Raw genomic sequence first — 16329 nt, 5'->3', positions numbered from 1 at the left:
AGAAAGGCAACAATATAATGTTGCAGTTTAGGCGTAAAGTTTCAGATTGATCCAGTGAAGCATTGCAATACTGGACTATTTTGTATCAAGTCTGCCCAAATGTGCCGAATTGGTCAATTGATACATTTTCAAGTACATAACTATACAGAACATACAAAAATGATATGGTAATACAAAATGTAAGTTTACACACTCCCAGGAATGTCATACATGATGGATCATTAGCTTATACACTAACTTTCACACATCTAGATGGCCGGGCGGGGTGGGTGTGGAGACAGAGACAGCAGGGGTACAAACTGTAGAACCCAGTTCCTACATTTGAATATAAAAATGGATTTTATCAAACAAAGCTATGCTACATTTTATCTATGGGACCCTTAGGATGACAAATCAGAGCAAAATTACTGAATGTAAGTACATTATTTACCTTCAGAGGTGAATGTCTCAAACCAGTTGCCGTGATACGTTATTTGTTGTTGTGCACTCTCCTCAAACAATAGCATGGTCTTTTTTCACTGTAATAGCTACTGTAAATTGGACAGTGCAGTTAGATTAACAAGAATTTAAGCTTTCTGCCCATATAAGACATGTCTATGTCCTGGAAAGTTTGCTGTTACTTACAACAGTCATGCTAATCACATATACATATATATATATATATATACGGGACACCGATCCCGTAGAGGTTAAAAGCGGAATTTTGACAAAATTATCATTATATCAACACTCTCTCCACTCCTGTTTAACAACTCAAAATCGCTTTGGCACAGTAGCCTACGCATCAAATCACTTGCCGAACACAATCAAAGACATAAGCCCTAGCCATCCGTTTGTATGACAGATATGTGATAACCATGTTTCCATACTGTGCGTTACTGGAAAGCCATATACAAAACTCTGCCGTAGATTTTTCAACTAAGCTGTTCTTGGTTGATGACAGCACGTCACACAGTGCAACCTGTTTTTTGTTGAACCACCTGCAACTGGACACTGACATTTCTAAGACACCTTTTTTCACTGAATCGAAAACGAAGAAAGTATTGTCAAGAACATCTTGGTTGAAAAATCTATGGTGGCTTTTGTATAGGGCTTTCCTCTTACGCCCAGTATGGAAACATACTTATCACATATCTGGCAGCTACATAAACCATAGACTTTTTAACAATGTGCTCCAAAGGTATAACTTGAAATAACATGATGTAGGTAATTAAATAATTGAAGGCATTTAAATAAAATTGTCTAGTATTTAGGCATATCATGTGAAATAGGCCTTGTGAAATCATTGTCAAATAAGCAAGAGATACTGTTACATGTAGGTCTAGATTATTTATGTATTGATCACATATAAATATCAAAAAATTATTTTATGGAGTAAAATCAACTCATAAAAGTTTATCTCAGGTGGTAATCAAAACATTTTGAGATAGCGCAAAGGAAAGATAGGGATGACGCTCATTGACGTTGCTGCAAATGATGGGGAATAACCAATCGTGATTTTTTTTTTTAAACAACTCCAAAGCAATTACAGGAACCACTGACTCACTGCCTTTTTCCATTACCAAGACACCTGCTGGTTACTCTTAACTGGTTAGGACAGCTCATGAGGTCTCCTACATATCTGTCAACTAGGTGGGACTCTTATGACTAAAGAGGCTTCATGCATTGCTTTTATTTGTACCCATAAGAGTAGGAGTCAAATGTTTATATTCTCAGCATTTACGACCAATTTTCTACTCTGAGACGCTTTGTGGATACGGGCCCAAAGTGTACATACAGTATTATTTTCACAAAAGATCATAATAACACAAGTTCTTGAAAACACAGGTCTGAAACATCAGAATGTGACACATTGAGTATCCAACAGAGATTAATTAATTAATTACATAAATGTATATACTGCATACCCTTTACAGTATGTACCCTTTAGGGTATGGTATGGTTATTAAAATGAAAGTTCTTTATCCAATATATATGCCAGCATTTATAGTACTGACAAGGAACTAAATAAATTGTTTTGTGTGCTTATATCAGTTTGAATTTAATTTAAGAGTACATAATATTTAGTTTGTTTTTGATTTGCAATGCCCGATAACTGGTTAATGTCTCAGGATCAGTGTCCTGCAAAGCTGTATCCAAATCCACCAGATGAGCCCCAAATTATTAGATCTACCTGGCTTGGACATCCACTGCCTGAGCCCAGCAATGCCAGATTGGACAACCATATCAGGTCCAGACTACATGACCATGTCTGTCTGTCCCTTCAGTATGGGAGGTTGCTTTATATATAGAGTTCAGTCAGTCAGTCGGTCTGCCAGCCATCAGAGGTCTCGGTCAGAGCCCCTGCACTGTCACTCTCTGACAACTACAGAAACGGTTCACAGTATACTCCTAGTGGTGGAGACTAAGGTGGATCCTGGGAAAACGGAGTCCTACAAGCTGTTTTTCTCAGTGGCAGCGGAGCTGGTGGCGCCGGTGCATTCTGCAGTCTCTGTGCTGCGGGGGAAGTAGACGGTGGTCTTGTGTTCATCGTAGGTGTCGATGTGTTTGAGGTGCACCACCATGTGCAGAGCGTAGGCCAGGACCAGGAGGAGGATGAGGGAGGTGATCAGACCCATGAGGATAGCCGGGGTGAAGAACGTAGCGCAGTCGCTGGCCGAGGCAAACTTGTTGGACAGCACGTTGAACGATTGTATCTGTCGAGCAAAGACAAATATAAACGTGTAAAGTAAATGATGCAACAAAGTAGGTGCTGTAACGAAATCAGTATCGCAATATTTTTTCCATGGCAAAAATGAAAACACAAAGCAGACGAAACTCTTTGGTCCTTATAAAACATGCTGTATGTAAAATATTGTGTGCTATAGCTTGGAAAATAAATAAATGTGACACTGGATGACAACATTATGTCTGTTTACGAAACATTAGGGCTTTTTCCTAAAGAAGTGAAGCCGCTTTGTGTTTTGTTTCCTTGCCACGATACTAACGATTATTGAGATACTGGTATTGTCCTGGCCCTACAACAAAGATTACATTTATTTACCTTTATTTCAACAGGGAAGTCATATTGAGACTAAAGTCTCTTTTGCAAATGAGCCGTGCACAATACGAAAACATCAATAGGCAAGTATAGATAAACATAAATATACACAATATACACATTAAATACACATTAAATACACATTAAGATACAAAACACAGTCAATTAAAACAAACACCTTCTTCATTATAAAAATCCTCTGTAACCTGTCTGAATTGCCCTAGGGACACCAAAGCATCCAACCAAAACGTATTTTGGAGATTATTTCAAACATAGGGTGCAAGGAAGTTAAATGTAAATCTTAACAGTGAAGTTAAGTAAGTTGGAAGCTTGTGGAGCAGGGCTTTGTAAACAAAAAGAGCGTAATGATGTGATCTACGTGACTTCAAAGAGGTCCAGACAACCTTTTGGTAAAGAATACAGTGATGAGTAATAAAACTGTCTCCTGTGATAAAACGAAGGGCGCTATGATAAACGGCCTCCAGTGGTTTAAGTGTAGTGGCAGCTGCACTTTGATAAATAGTATCACCATAATCAAGAACAGGTAGAAAGGTTGACTGCACAATCTGCTTCCTGCTGACTAGAGAGAGGCAAGATCTGTTTCTGTAAAAAATATATATATACATCTTAGCTTCTTAACAAGCTCATTCCTATGGTTTTTAAACGTTAAATCATTGTCAATCTAAATACCAAGGTATTTGTATGCAGGGACCTGTTCGATTATAGAACCATCCAATGAGACAACCTTACGAGAACTTGAAAACAACATGTATTTAAGCACGAGTTTTAAATCAGTAAGGGCTTCCTGTACAGCTGCGAAATCGGACTCTAGCCTTGTCACAGCCAGGTCAGCAGTCGGTGCAATTGCGTACATAATAGTATAATCCGCATATACCGTATTTTCTGCACTATAAGGCGCACCGGAGTATAAGCCGCAGCAGCTAAATTGAATGATGTGTACATATATAAGCCGCACTGGACTATAAGCCGCAGGTGTTTTAATGTTTAATTACCATATGTAAGGGTTCGTGCACAGAGGGGATTGTCAGGAAAGAGATGGCTGCTTGAAAACTTCCTTTGCACAAACTGTCTCGCTTTCGTAATGTCTGTCTGTCTTGCTCTCGTTCTGTCTCTCGTTCTGTCTCTCGTACCACTCTCGGTTCCACTTTTACTTTTGTGCGCTACCTGTCTCACTCTTTTCCGGCCTCCAGCTTTTCCTGCTGGAGCCCGCCGCTTAAAGGTGGGGGGCGCGGACCGGTCATAGAGCCCATAGAGTTAAAGTTGGTGGACTGTAACCTGTAAAATCCATAGATTTAGGAGATCTTCTAGTGGCCGTTAGCTGTAAAAATCCATAGATTAGCCGCACCGTTATATAAGCCGCAGGGTCGAAAAATGGGAAAAAAGGCGCGGCTTATAGTCCGAAAATTACGGTAGATGAAATGTAAACATTTTAACAGATTGATCAATAGCATTTATATAAATAGTGAAAAGAGCAGGTCCTAGTATCGACCCCTGTGGAACACCTTTATGTATTTCAAGAAATTTGGACTTAACCCCATCAATCACGATGACCTGAGTACTGTCACTAAGATAATCATGAAACCATGAGCAGGCGTCAGAGCCCAGGCCAATTGAGGGCAACTTCTTCAATAAAATAGCATGATTAACAGTATTAAACGCTTTTGACAGGTCCACAAGCAAAGCAGCACAATACATGTTAGCGTCTAAAGCACTGACAATATCATTAACAATTAATGTGGTTGCTGTGATAGTGCTGTGCCCTGGCCTAAACCCAGATTGATTTATATTCAAAATACCATGCTTACAGAAAAAAGAGTGAAGTTGCTTATTTACCAAAGATTCGAGAATCTTAGACAGGCCTGGAGATGGGACGATAATGATCAAGATCACTACTAACCCCGCCCTTATGGAGTGGCAGCACAAAAGCTGTTTTCCATACTTTTGGAATATTTCCTGATAACAAAGTTAGATTTAAGATATGGGTTACTGAGCCAGCAATGAGGGGGGCAGTGCACTTGAGCAGACCCGGCTCCAATTGGTCAGCCCCTGTGGATTTATTGGTATCTATAGAAAGTAAGGAATCTGTGAATTACCGAAATGCAAAAACTTGACTACCGTTTTCTGAGTCAATCTGCAAAATTCCAGAATCAGCGTTTAGCCCACTCTTAGAGATAGTAGGGTTAGACGCTAAAAGATAGCCCGCTTAAATAAAATGATGATTAAATGCATCAATGATGCCATTTTTGTCCGTAATGGGACCAGAGTCTGAATTAATTTGTTGGGGCAGAGACGAGGAAGTGCAACCCTTCAGAGATTTGACAGTTTTCCAGAATGTAGTCAGATTTAGCCTTTCTGATTAGTCTTACACATTGATTCCTCAGTTGACTAAACGATTGCCAATCCGGGCCTAAACCAGTGTTCCTGGCCTTGACCCAGGCAACATTTCTCTTGTGAATGACTTTGGATAATTCCGGAGTGAACCAGGCATTCGAAGGGGTTTTGAAGGGGGCATGATTATCTACAATAGTATTGAAGACATTTGTAAAAAAGCTTAAAGCTAAATCAGGTTAAGGGATAGCTGAGATACAATCAAGGTCACTAAAATAAAGATTATGTAAAAAAGCTTGTTCACTAAAGTTTTTTAAGTTCCTCTTAGTGATGACACGAGGCTCCGATTTATGCATTCTCACATCGCTGACACAGACAACTGGGCAATGGTCACTAAAATCCAGAGGGAAAACCCCAGTAGCAACATATTTATCTGGAGTATTCGTCAAAATAAGATCAATCAGGGTAGATTTAGATGGATCTTTAGGATTCGGCCGTGTAGGCTCAGTTATCAGCTGAGACAGGTCTAGCTCAGAGAAAATATCTTTCAGCATATCTGACAATAATAAAATTGCCCAAAATTAATAGTTAATATTTACCATACTTAGATAGCAATTCAGATAAATTGTTAAGAGAACATGGAGGAGCCGAGGGAGGGCGATACAATCCTACTAATGTCAGCTGGTTATTATGACTAAGGCCCACATTAAGAACAAGGCAATCAAACTGCTTAGGGACTGAGGTAGCAAGAGATACAGAAACATTTAAACTGGCAATATGGCAACACACCCACCTCTGCCAGTTCTGCCCGATCTGTAACCATTATAACCAGATAGAGACACATCAGAGTCCAGCACAGAATTATTTCAGAAATTACAAGAATGTTTCACATTGGATTGAGAACCCAGAATTTCAATACAATCCATCTTTGAAATCAAACTTCTGCCATTTACATGAACTAATCCAAGACAGCAGCTGCGGGATTTCAGGTCAGATGGAGTCTCTAATACGAGCATGCTATGATCAGTAGGAAACTCCTTATTTGAAAATACCATGGGATTGGTTTGAATCGGTATAGGTACAAGATTGTCTAGAACTGAATCATTGGGCCTATGCCTCAAGCGAGGACATGGGTTAAAACAAGAGTCAATGAGGGTTACCTGTTGCGGGTCTGCAGTATGATGACAATGCTGATAATTTATGGTTGGGATTACCTGAGCGGGACTTGGAGTGTTAATAAATCAATGTCTCAGCGCAGCACATAAAGGTTATGACATCCTTTTTTAATCTTGTGGATTTTTCTATATCATGTAACTCTTTATGAAATAAACATGAATATTTCTGGGTTCATACACAAACACAATAAAAAAAACGATACAATAAATAACAAAGTAATTGTATGGTATACCAATAGCGCCGCCTAGTGGTAGAACGAGGAACTGCCATGTATTACGAAGAGTTGAATAAAGCCACACTCAAGTTGCAGTCCTGTTTACCGATCATTCATTGTTATTTTCCCAATAGGTTTTAACAAACAATACAAGTTATCCAGTTATCCATTACAATTCAACAGGAGTAGCTGCCGGGTTCCAGCAGAACCCTCAGAACATCCTCCCCTATTAAAAACGTGCCTACCTTCCTGCCATAAAACAATGCCTCCCCGTAAAAACAATGCATGCCAACCTGGAAGTCTGTGAAGGTGATGTGCCAGTTTGCAGAGTTGTCTGTGATGGAGCTGGGTACAAGCAGCGTGTCGTACTTCTGCAGACTGCTGACGTGCTGACAGTGGTAGGAGTGGGTACTAGGAGCGTAAACATCGGTGGCATTGAACGTAGCCTCGTGGGTCCAGTTGTAGTGGATGTGTACGCTTTCCAGAATGAACCAGTTCTGCCCTGCCGACTCGTAGAACGTGTTGGACATTTGTAGTCTGTTGGAACAGTGCATACATTGATTACACATTTACATTTTAGTAATTTTGCAGATGCTCTTACCAAGAGAGACTTACAGTCAGTACAATATATAAATATGAAGTATCACAACCAAAATGGACCCCACACAATATACTTCAGAACAAGTGTTTTATTTACCTACATGTGACCTGACCAGAAAAACCATGGCCAATCTATTATTTGTATAATGGTCCTTATAGCCTAGAATTGGCTGTAAAAATGAATGAAGAGGAAAACCTTATGGCAAGTCCTCTCAAGTCCTCCACATCTCCGAAACGTAGTACAAGTCTGGTGGAAAAACAAGATTAAATAGTACTGTCATTACTTAATCCTTCAAAAATGGAGGATAGCGAGGAAGAGTAATGTTTCTTGAAGTGCAGTAGGAATATCTACAGCCGCTAAGCAGACTTACGTTGCTTTGTCTTTGCTGCACATAGAGCCTTTGGTGTCCACTGGTGCATCGGGGCCGAAGGCCTTCTCTGTGAGATCCACTAAGGTGCTGTTCCTGAACCTGATAGCAAGCTTCCTGGCCCTAAACAGGATACATGTTTTGCTGTTGTAAACCACGCGCAGAGGAGAGTAAGGAACAGTGCTCGATGTTTGCAGTAGCCTCCGTTTGGTTCTGTGTGGGGGGTCCAGCTGCCACCCAGAAGGCTGAGAGTGGGAAAGAGAGGATGAAACAGGATGAGGTGAAAGAGGGACAGAGAGAGTAGAAGAAAAGGAGAAGGAGAGGTAGAAAGAGATAAGATGGTGGCTCATTGACTGACAAACAACAGTAATCTGAAGTACTATTACAGATTGCTTTTTCATCTCATTGTGGGGGCTACAGTGGGCGTTCATTGACCAATAAGACATTGTGTACAGGTGTTGTTGTTAGGAATCTGTTTATAAGTTTTTGTTGACAATAAATCTAATGGTTTATCTCACTGAGACTAAGCCTTCTGTCTGGGATTAGTTTCAGATGGCTGGGAATAAAAGCTTTTTTCATGAACAAGGCCATATTGGATTCCTAGAAACGTCAGTCTAGTGTCTAATCACACACACAGTAGTCTATATCTCCTTTCTCCTGAAGTGTGCACTCGTTCATTATTTTCTGCAAATCTGGTGGAGGCATTGGCTTGTGGGAGTTTCCACCATATGTCTGGTACCAGTCATTTGCTTTCAAGTCAGTGAAGTGAAGTGAACAAGTACACACTTCAAGAGGAAGGAAAGAGAATAATTGGGACCTGCAGGGCTCTTCTGAGAGTGTGCTCCGCTGCAAGCGAAGAACTCTCCCCATCGGAAGCAGCACTGTGGCTCTGGGCAGCCAACCCATCTGTATACAAGGAGAAAGAGAGAAATGTTATTAAATACAATATTTAGAACTTATAAAGCAATTGTCAAATTACTATATATTAACAATGTGTCACAATGTGTCTCCTGAGTGGCGCAGTGGTCTAAGGCACTGCATTGCAGTGCTAACTGTGCCACTAGAGATCCTGGTTCGAATCCAGGCTCTGTCGCAGCCGGCCGCGACTGGGAGACTCATGGGCGGCGCAAAATTGGTCCAAGGTAGGGGAGGGAATGGCCGGCAGGGATGTAGCTCATGCTATGCTCTATCAGAGCATAGCGTTTGCAACGCCAGGGTTGTGGGTTCGTTTCCCACGAGGGGCCAGTATAAAAATAAAAAAATATGTATTCACTAACTTTAAGTCGCTCTGGATAAGAGTGTCTGCTAAATGACTAAAATGTGTCACTACTACACCAGTGTCACTACTACATTAACAACATAAGGTGAAGTGTTACTAGTGTATTCTTTATACACATACCATAAAGAATGTAAAAATAAATAAACATAATTCAAAACATTTACATAATCAATTGACAATATTACAAATAACTCACTGTTTTGAACACTAATATCTTGGGATGTGGGCCCCGCTAAACTGTAAACACACGGAAATAAATTATTATTTCAGATGATATAGAGGTAGCATATAAGGTACTGGACAGTGAACATCAACATAAATATCCCTTATAGTATTACTAGGACTGGAGATGTAGGGATAATGGTAGACTGAACATGACATCATAAAAAATAAAAATGTATAATTTGTACAGTTCTTTATTTAAAATGTAGTTATTTGTTACATTTGACTGTGTAAAACCTAGCAGTACTACTTATTTATCTGAGAGTGAGGCGGATATACTGTATAGCATTTAATTAAAAAAACATTATTATTTGTCTCTCTGAAAAAAACATAAAGTGATAGATTTTAAACAAATACATGTCTGTCATTGAACAACCCCATGCCATGATCAGATAGTGGAAAAAACACACTAATCTCTTTCAGAATTTCTTTAAACAATAAAAGCTAATTTACTAACAACTCTTCCCAGACCATGGTGTCCTTATTAGGGCTAAGGGGGATTAGTATTAGCATAGACTGTCTGCCCACCAGATCTGAGGAGGCTACTTGGACTGGCAGGCAGCAGTGTTGGAGTCCTCAGAAAGTAAACTGAAATTCCAATCTTCTGCATTGGAATTGGAATTTCAGTTAACTTCCTGAATTGAAATGGAATTGACTCCAACCCTGATTGGCAGACATTGGCGGTGTAATTTTAGCACTAGCCTGTACTTGGTACTTTTAGATCAATGCAAATTTCAGTAATTTAATGTGCAAAGCAAATTTTTTACAGCTTTCGTCTTCGGGTGTCCAGTAGATTTCTCCATTGGACCACTACTAGTCTATCAGAGCAGTGGGTGGTTAGCATCTATAGTCTACCCAGTCGTAATCCAATGCAGAGCATGGCGCTTGCAAATGCAGGATAGTGGGTTCGATTCCCAGGACCACCCGTACGTAAAATGTATGCGAGTGTGACTGTAAGTCGCTTTGGATAAAAGTGTCTGCTAAATAGTGTTTATATTCCGCATGAATCAGAATTCCTTATCTGATTCGTTCATCACTTCATATAGCATGAGGGCAACATCTGGCTTGACCCTGCAGTAAGGCACTGCATTGTGTGTGGCGATTTGTTTAATACTATTATAGAGAGTCATATACTACTGTTTAATACTATGTTATCTATAACAGGAATAGATCATATTCAGTGTACCTCAGTGTAAAAGTGTAATTATCTGACATTTGTTATTGAAAGCCCATCTGTGGCTGTATCTCTGTTGGCCTGGTTCAGTGATGTAACAAGACATTTGGGAGTGCTCTGTGTTCTTGTTTGCCAGCAGATGCAATTGTTACGCAATAAAAAGTGACAAAACACTGAGTGTCAGCCTCATCAAAACCACTAACCCAAGCAGAAATGTAGCTTTCATTCAAACGACTGAACCGATTGTGATGGTCTAGAGGGGATAGAGGAAGCCTTCTCCTACCTTTGTCCCCACCCCACCCTATACATCAGCTAACAAATCCCCTCGGTACTCCACCCTGCTGCCGTCATTGACTGGCTGCACCATCACATGTTGTGGACCACCCATTACGTAATCAATATGATCCGTTGATCATCTCTCTCACTCACCTCACTATGCCAGGCATGTGGTCCTCTGTAGCTCAATTGGTAGAGCATGGTGCTTGTAACACCAGGGTAGTGGGTTCATTCCCCGGGACCACCCATACGTAAAAATGTATGCACACGTGACTGTAAGTCGCTTTGGATAAAAGCGTCTGCTAAATGGCATATTATTATTGTGTCATGCATCCTGTGAGGTTAAGAGGGTGAGACTGAAGATAAGAGAGGCTGCTTTTAGACTTCCTCCTGTGCTCAGACTAAAGCCTGCACTGCCCTACATGTTGCCACCAAGCCCCGTCTGTGCAGGCGCGAATGCAGACGGGCTAAATAGCCTAATGCCCTTGAGGCAATATGTTGCCAATTACACATGAGGGTTTTTTATGAAGTTAAATGTTCCCTAACAGACGAGCCCAAATCATGTTTTACAGGCGTTGGGACACATGGCGGAGAATAATTACTTTGGTAAACAGGGAAGGGGGGGGGCTGTATTGTTCAGTTAAAGCTCAAACATGTTAAGCAGTATTGTCCATGTTAAGTTTGTTCCTAAATCCAAAAAAGACACCTTGACAAGTGAAATTAGCATCAAATTGTTTTATTGATTATGTTTCGGGATTATTGCATTTGGAATTATCCTTACCTATCGGATCATCAGGTGATTTTGTTTACTGTATTCTATGTATTCATCACCTGATTAAATCACATTATAAACTGGGTGGTTCAAGCCCTGAATGTTGATTGGCTGACAGCCCTGGTATATCAGACTACATACCACGGGTATGACAAAACATTTATTTTTACTGCTCTAATTACATTGGTAACCAGTTTATAATAGCAATAAGGCACCGCAGGCTTTGTGGTATATGGCCAATATACCACGGCTAAGGGCTGTATCCAGGCACTTTGCGTTGCGTCGTGCCTAAGAACAGCCCTTAGCCGTGGTATGTTGGCCATATACCACATCCCCTCAGCCTTTATTGCTTAAATATCACATAGCTACCCTACAGAGAGCGTTATAAGTCCCTGCTGTGTATTCAGGGCATGTTTACAGGAGGCTGTAGCCCTAGGCATCCGAATTGAAATATCAATAAACATGAGATGTGGAGAAATGTGTAAACAGTACATGCACAATACTGCCTAACATTTACAACATCTGATCTTCTATTTAGTTATAAAGCCCATGTGCTGTCTATTCAGGACAGGTTGACGGGGGGCTGCTAGAGCCTAGGCAGTGTCAGGGTCATGCCACATGCCACATGCCAAAACAGGATGATTAAGAAGTCAGCAGGGGTCAGAAGGCAGCAGGGGTCAGAAGGCACCAGGGGTCAGAAGTCAGCAGGGGTCAGAAGGCACCAGGAGTCATCTACAGGGCAATCTACTATCTCATATTTCAGTCCAAATATGGTGGATCCAGCTCCGCTAGACTACTGCATTCGTTAAAGTTATATAAAATACAATTAATGGGATATTATATCCATGTTCTTAAAATGAACTGCAATAATGCCATTGTCAATCACTAGAACCAAAATCAATTAATTGCTGTCCAATGGAACACTACAAACAATTGAATGAATTTACTATAAAAATCTGTACCCTTTTCATCATAGTTAACATATTCTATTTAATATATTCAACTGTAAAACGAATGAAAAAAGCGTTTCTGTGTTACAGAAATAACAAAAAAAAATTATATGATTACTGTTTTTATATTTTGGTTACTTGAGTGGCAGCAGACATATTGAGGTGAATAGCACAAAACAAAATAGAAGAGAATTTCTCCATCCAGCATCTTATGGATCTGTACTCAAATAGTGTAATTATCAGAGGAAGGCTGTCTCTGCAATATACAGCATACAGAATTTGACTCCATCTCATCTCTGATGTAGCAGCATTCATCCCTGCCTATTTCTGTAGTGCATATATGGATTTGCCCTGTAAACTGATGCCTTCCGAGCAACACCCATGGATTTTCTCTTGTATTTCACCTGACAGAGCCCGAGTAGCTACATTTGCATTGCAGATGTGCACACTACAGTTTAGTACCCTACAGTTTAGTACCCTACAGTTTAGTACCCTACAGTAACAGTACAGCACATCTCAAATGTACAAGAGGGAAATCACTATCACAATGGTTACAGATAATACGAGATCATGCTTTCTACAGATTCACAAATGCATTCTAAAACTATATCTTTCTCCTCATTCCCACGGTCTCCATCACACTATAAAATACCCTCATATCCAAGCCATCATCTGCACAGCATCGATCCATCGCCCTGCCTGACTCCAGAGTTGAAATAGCTCCTTTCACACCTACCTTTTTTCCACAACAGCAGACACTCGATCAAAGGACGAAGAGAGCTGCAGAAAAACGACACCAAACAAATACAAAAACATAAAGAAGTCTTGTTTTGCCATGGAGCCGGCCAGATGAGACTGCTACAGATGATGATTGCTTCATAATGTTCTTCGATAAGAGCAGAAGCCTGAACCTAATGATGGACACGGGCAGCAGCCAATAGGCATCTAGAGGGAGGGGTAATCATGTGTCACGGTCACCCCCACTCAGAACACACGCACACAAAGCCCATCAGCTCTCCTCAAGAAAACGGATTCATAAATACACAGATAATCATATGTTCAAGGTCAGTATGCTTGCCGGGTTTTTTTTTCGATAGGCAAAGCACCCCCATGATTAAATGACCTAGATACGATGCTATCGCTATTGGGATTAATTTAAAGGACAAACCAGTTATCTGGCCCTCATACCATCATGGCAAACTAATCATCCCCAGCTTCCAATTGGCTCATTCATCCCCCCTTCCTCTCCCCTGTAACTCCCCAGGTCGTTGCTCTAAATGAGAATGCGTTCTCAGTCAATTTACCTGGTAAAAAAGGGTAAAATAAAAATAATTTTAACAAATATTCTGAAGAAAAAAAGGTCTGCATCCGATAAGATCATGGGTTATTGAAGCAATATGAAATATGACGAAAGACGTGTTAAACCGCTGGAGTGACATCCTCATTCTCATCACTGGGATACAGCTGTCTGACATTCTCATCAATGGGATACAGCTGTCTGACATCCTTATCAATGGGATATAGCTGTCTGACATCCTCATCACTGGGATATAGCTGTCTGACAATAGATGAATCCCGTTCTCTCCCCTAGACTAGCCTAACTGTACATCAGTAACCTATGAATGATGAGATTGTACAATATGCTTATAAAGAACAGGAAGTCCCGCACACTGTTAAAGCTCCCAATTCACTGCTTTATTGACTACATTAAGATCCGAAACGGATCTTCATCAGGTCAAACAGACTGTGCTCACATCCCAAAATATACACATTTCACCTCACATGACCATTACCCACATGATGCATGGTGGTTGTGGAAACAATTCAATTCACTTTTGGGTGTAGTCAATCGTAATTAATCACAGAGGTACATGTGGTCATTAAGGATTATATACATAAAAATGGGTCCAAGTTCAAACCTAAGCAAGCCTAGGTACAATATGCTACAATAAAAAAGTAGGGTAAAAAAAATAGGCTATCAATGGACTGATTCATATTGTAATCATCTAAATAGTAATAAATGATAAAATAGCCAAAACATCAAATCAAATCAAACTGTATTTGTCACATGCGCCTTACCATGAAATGCTTACTTACAAGCCCTTAACCAACAATGCAGTTCAAGAAAGAGTTAAGAAAATATTTATCAAATAAACTAAAGTAGAAAATAATAAAAAGTAACACAATAAAATAACAATAATGAGGCTATATACAGGGGGTACCGGTACCAAGTCAATGTGTGGGGGTACAGGTTAGTCGAGGTAATTTGTACATGTAGGTAGGGGTAAAGTGACTATACATAGAAAATAGACAGCGGGTAGCAGCAGTGTAAAAACAAATGGGGGGGGGGGGGGTCAATGTAAATAGTCCGGGTGGCCATTTGATTTATTGTTCAGCAGTCTTATGGCTGTGGGGTAGAAGCTGTTAAGGAGCCTTTTGGTCCTAGACTTGGCGCTCCATTACCGCTTGCCGTGCGGTAGCAGGGAGAACAGTCTATGACTTGGGTGACTGGAGTCTTTGACAATTTTTGGGGCTTTCCTCTGACACCGCCTAGTATATACAGTTGAAGTCGGAAGTTTACATACACTTAGGTTGGATTCATTAAAACTTGTTTTTCAACCACTCCACAAATGTCTTGTTAACAAACTATAGTGTTGGCAAGTCGGTAAGGACATCTACTTCTACAAGTCATTTTTTCAACAATTGTTTACAGACAGATTATTTCACTTATAATTCACTGTATCACAATTCCAGTGGGTCAGAAGTTTACATACACGAAAACAGCTTGGAAAATTCCAGAAAATGATGTCATGGCTTTAGAAGCTTCTGATAGGCTAATTGACATAATTTGAGTCAATTGGAGGTGTACCTGTGGATGTATTTCAAGGCCTACCTTCAAACTCAGTGCCTCTTTGCTTGACATCATGGGAAAATCAAAAGGAATCAACCAAGACCTCAGAAAAAAAATTTGTAGACCTCCACAAGTCTGGTTCATCCTTGGGAGCAATTTCCAAACGCCTGAGGGTACCACGTTCATCTGTACAAACAATAGTATGCAAGTATAAACACCATGGGACCACGCAGCCGTCATACCGCTCAGGAAGGAGACGCGTTCTGTCTTCTAGAGATTAACGTACTTTGGTGCGAAAAGTGCAAATCAATCCCAGAACAACAGCAAAGGACCTTGTGAAGATGCTGGAGGAAACAGGTACAAAAGTATCTATAACCACAGTAAAACGAGTCCTATATCGACATAACCTGAAAGGCCGCTCAGCAAGGAAGAAGCAACTGCTCCAAAACCACCATAAAAAAAAGCCAGACTACGGTTTGCAACTGCACATGGGGCCAAAGATCATACTTTTTGGAGAAATGTCCTCTGGTCTGATGAAACAAAAATAGAACTGTTTGGCCATAATGACCATCGTTATGTTTGGAGGAAAAAGGGGGGACTTGCAAGCCGAAGAACACCATCCCAACCGTGAAGCACGGGGGTGGCAGCATCATGCTGTGGGGGTGCTTTGCTGCAGGAGGGCCTGGTGCACTTCACAAAATAGATGGCATCATGAGGAAGGAAAATTATGTGGATACAGTGAGGGAAAAAAGTATTTGATCCCCTGCTGATTTTGTACGTTTTCCCACTGACAAAGACATGATCAGTCTATCATTTTAATGGTAGGTTTATTTGAACAGTGAGAGACAAAATAACAACAACAAAATCCAGAAAGATGCATGTAAAAAATGTTATAAATTGATTTGCAATTTAATGAGGGAAATAAGTATTTGACCCCTCTGCAAAACATGACTTAGTACTTGGTGGGAAAACCCTTGTTGGCAATCACAGAGGTCAGACGTTTCTTGTAGTTGGCCACCAGGTTTGCACACATCTCAGGAGGGATTTGTCCCACTCTT

At 40.5% G+C, this 16329-nt stretch overlaps 1 protein-coding gene across 1 annotated transcript; it reads right to left on the bottom strand.

The window, feature by feature from the left end:
* Nucleotides 1-2432: 2432 nt before the first annotated feature.
* On the bottom strand, nt 2433-11284 carry LOC311138316 (V-type proton ATPase subunit S1-like protein; the record flags this gene model as incomplete). Its single annotated transcript, XM_084172999.1, has 6 exons — nt 2433-2696; nt 7073-7316; nt 7576-7626; nt 7751-7992; nt 8565-8653; nt 11269-11284. The coding sequence occupies 6 exons, from the start codon at nt 11282-11284 to the stop codon at nt 2433-2435; spliced, it is 906 nt and encodes a 301-aa protein (XP_084029125.1).
* Between the last annotated feature and the right edge of the window lie 5045 nt (nt 11285-16329).

This window comes from Coregonus lavaretus (assembly GCF_964263955.1).
Source record: "Coregonus lavaretus genome assembly, chromosome: 12".
NCBI classification, from domain to species: Eukaryota; Metazoa; Chordata; class Actinopteri; order Salmoniformes; family Salmonidae; genus Coregonus; species Coregonus lavaretus.
This window is presented reverse-complemented; position numbering and strand designations above follow the sequence as displayed.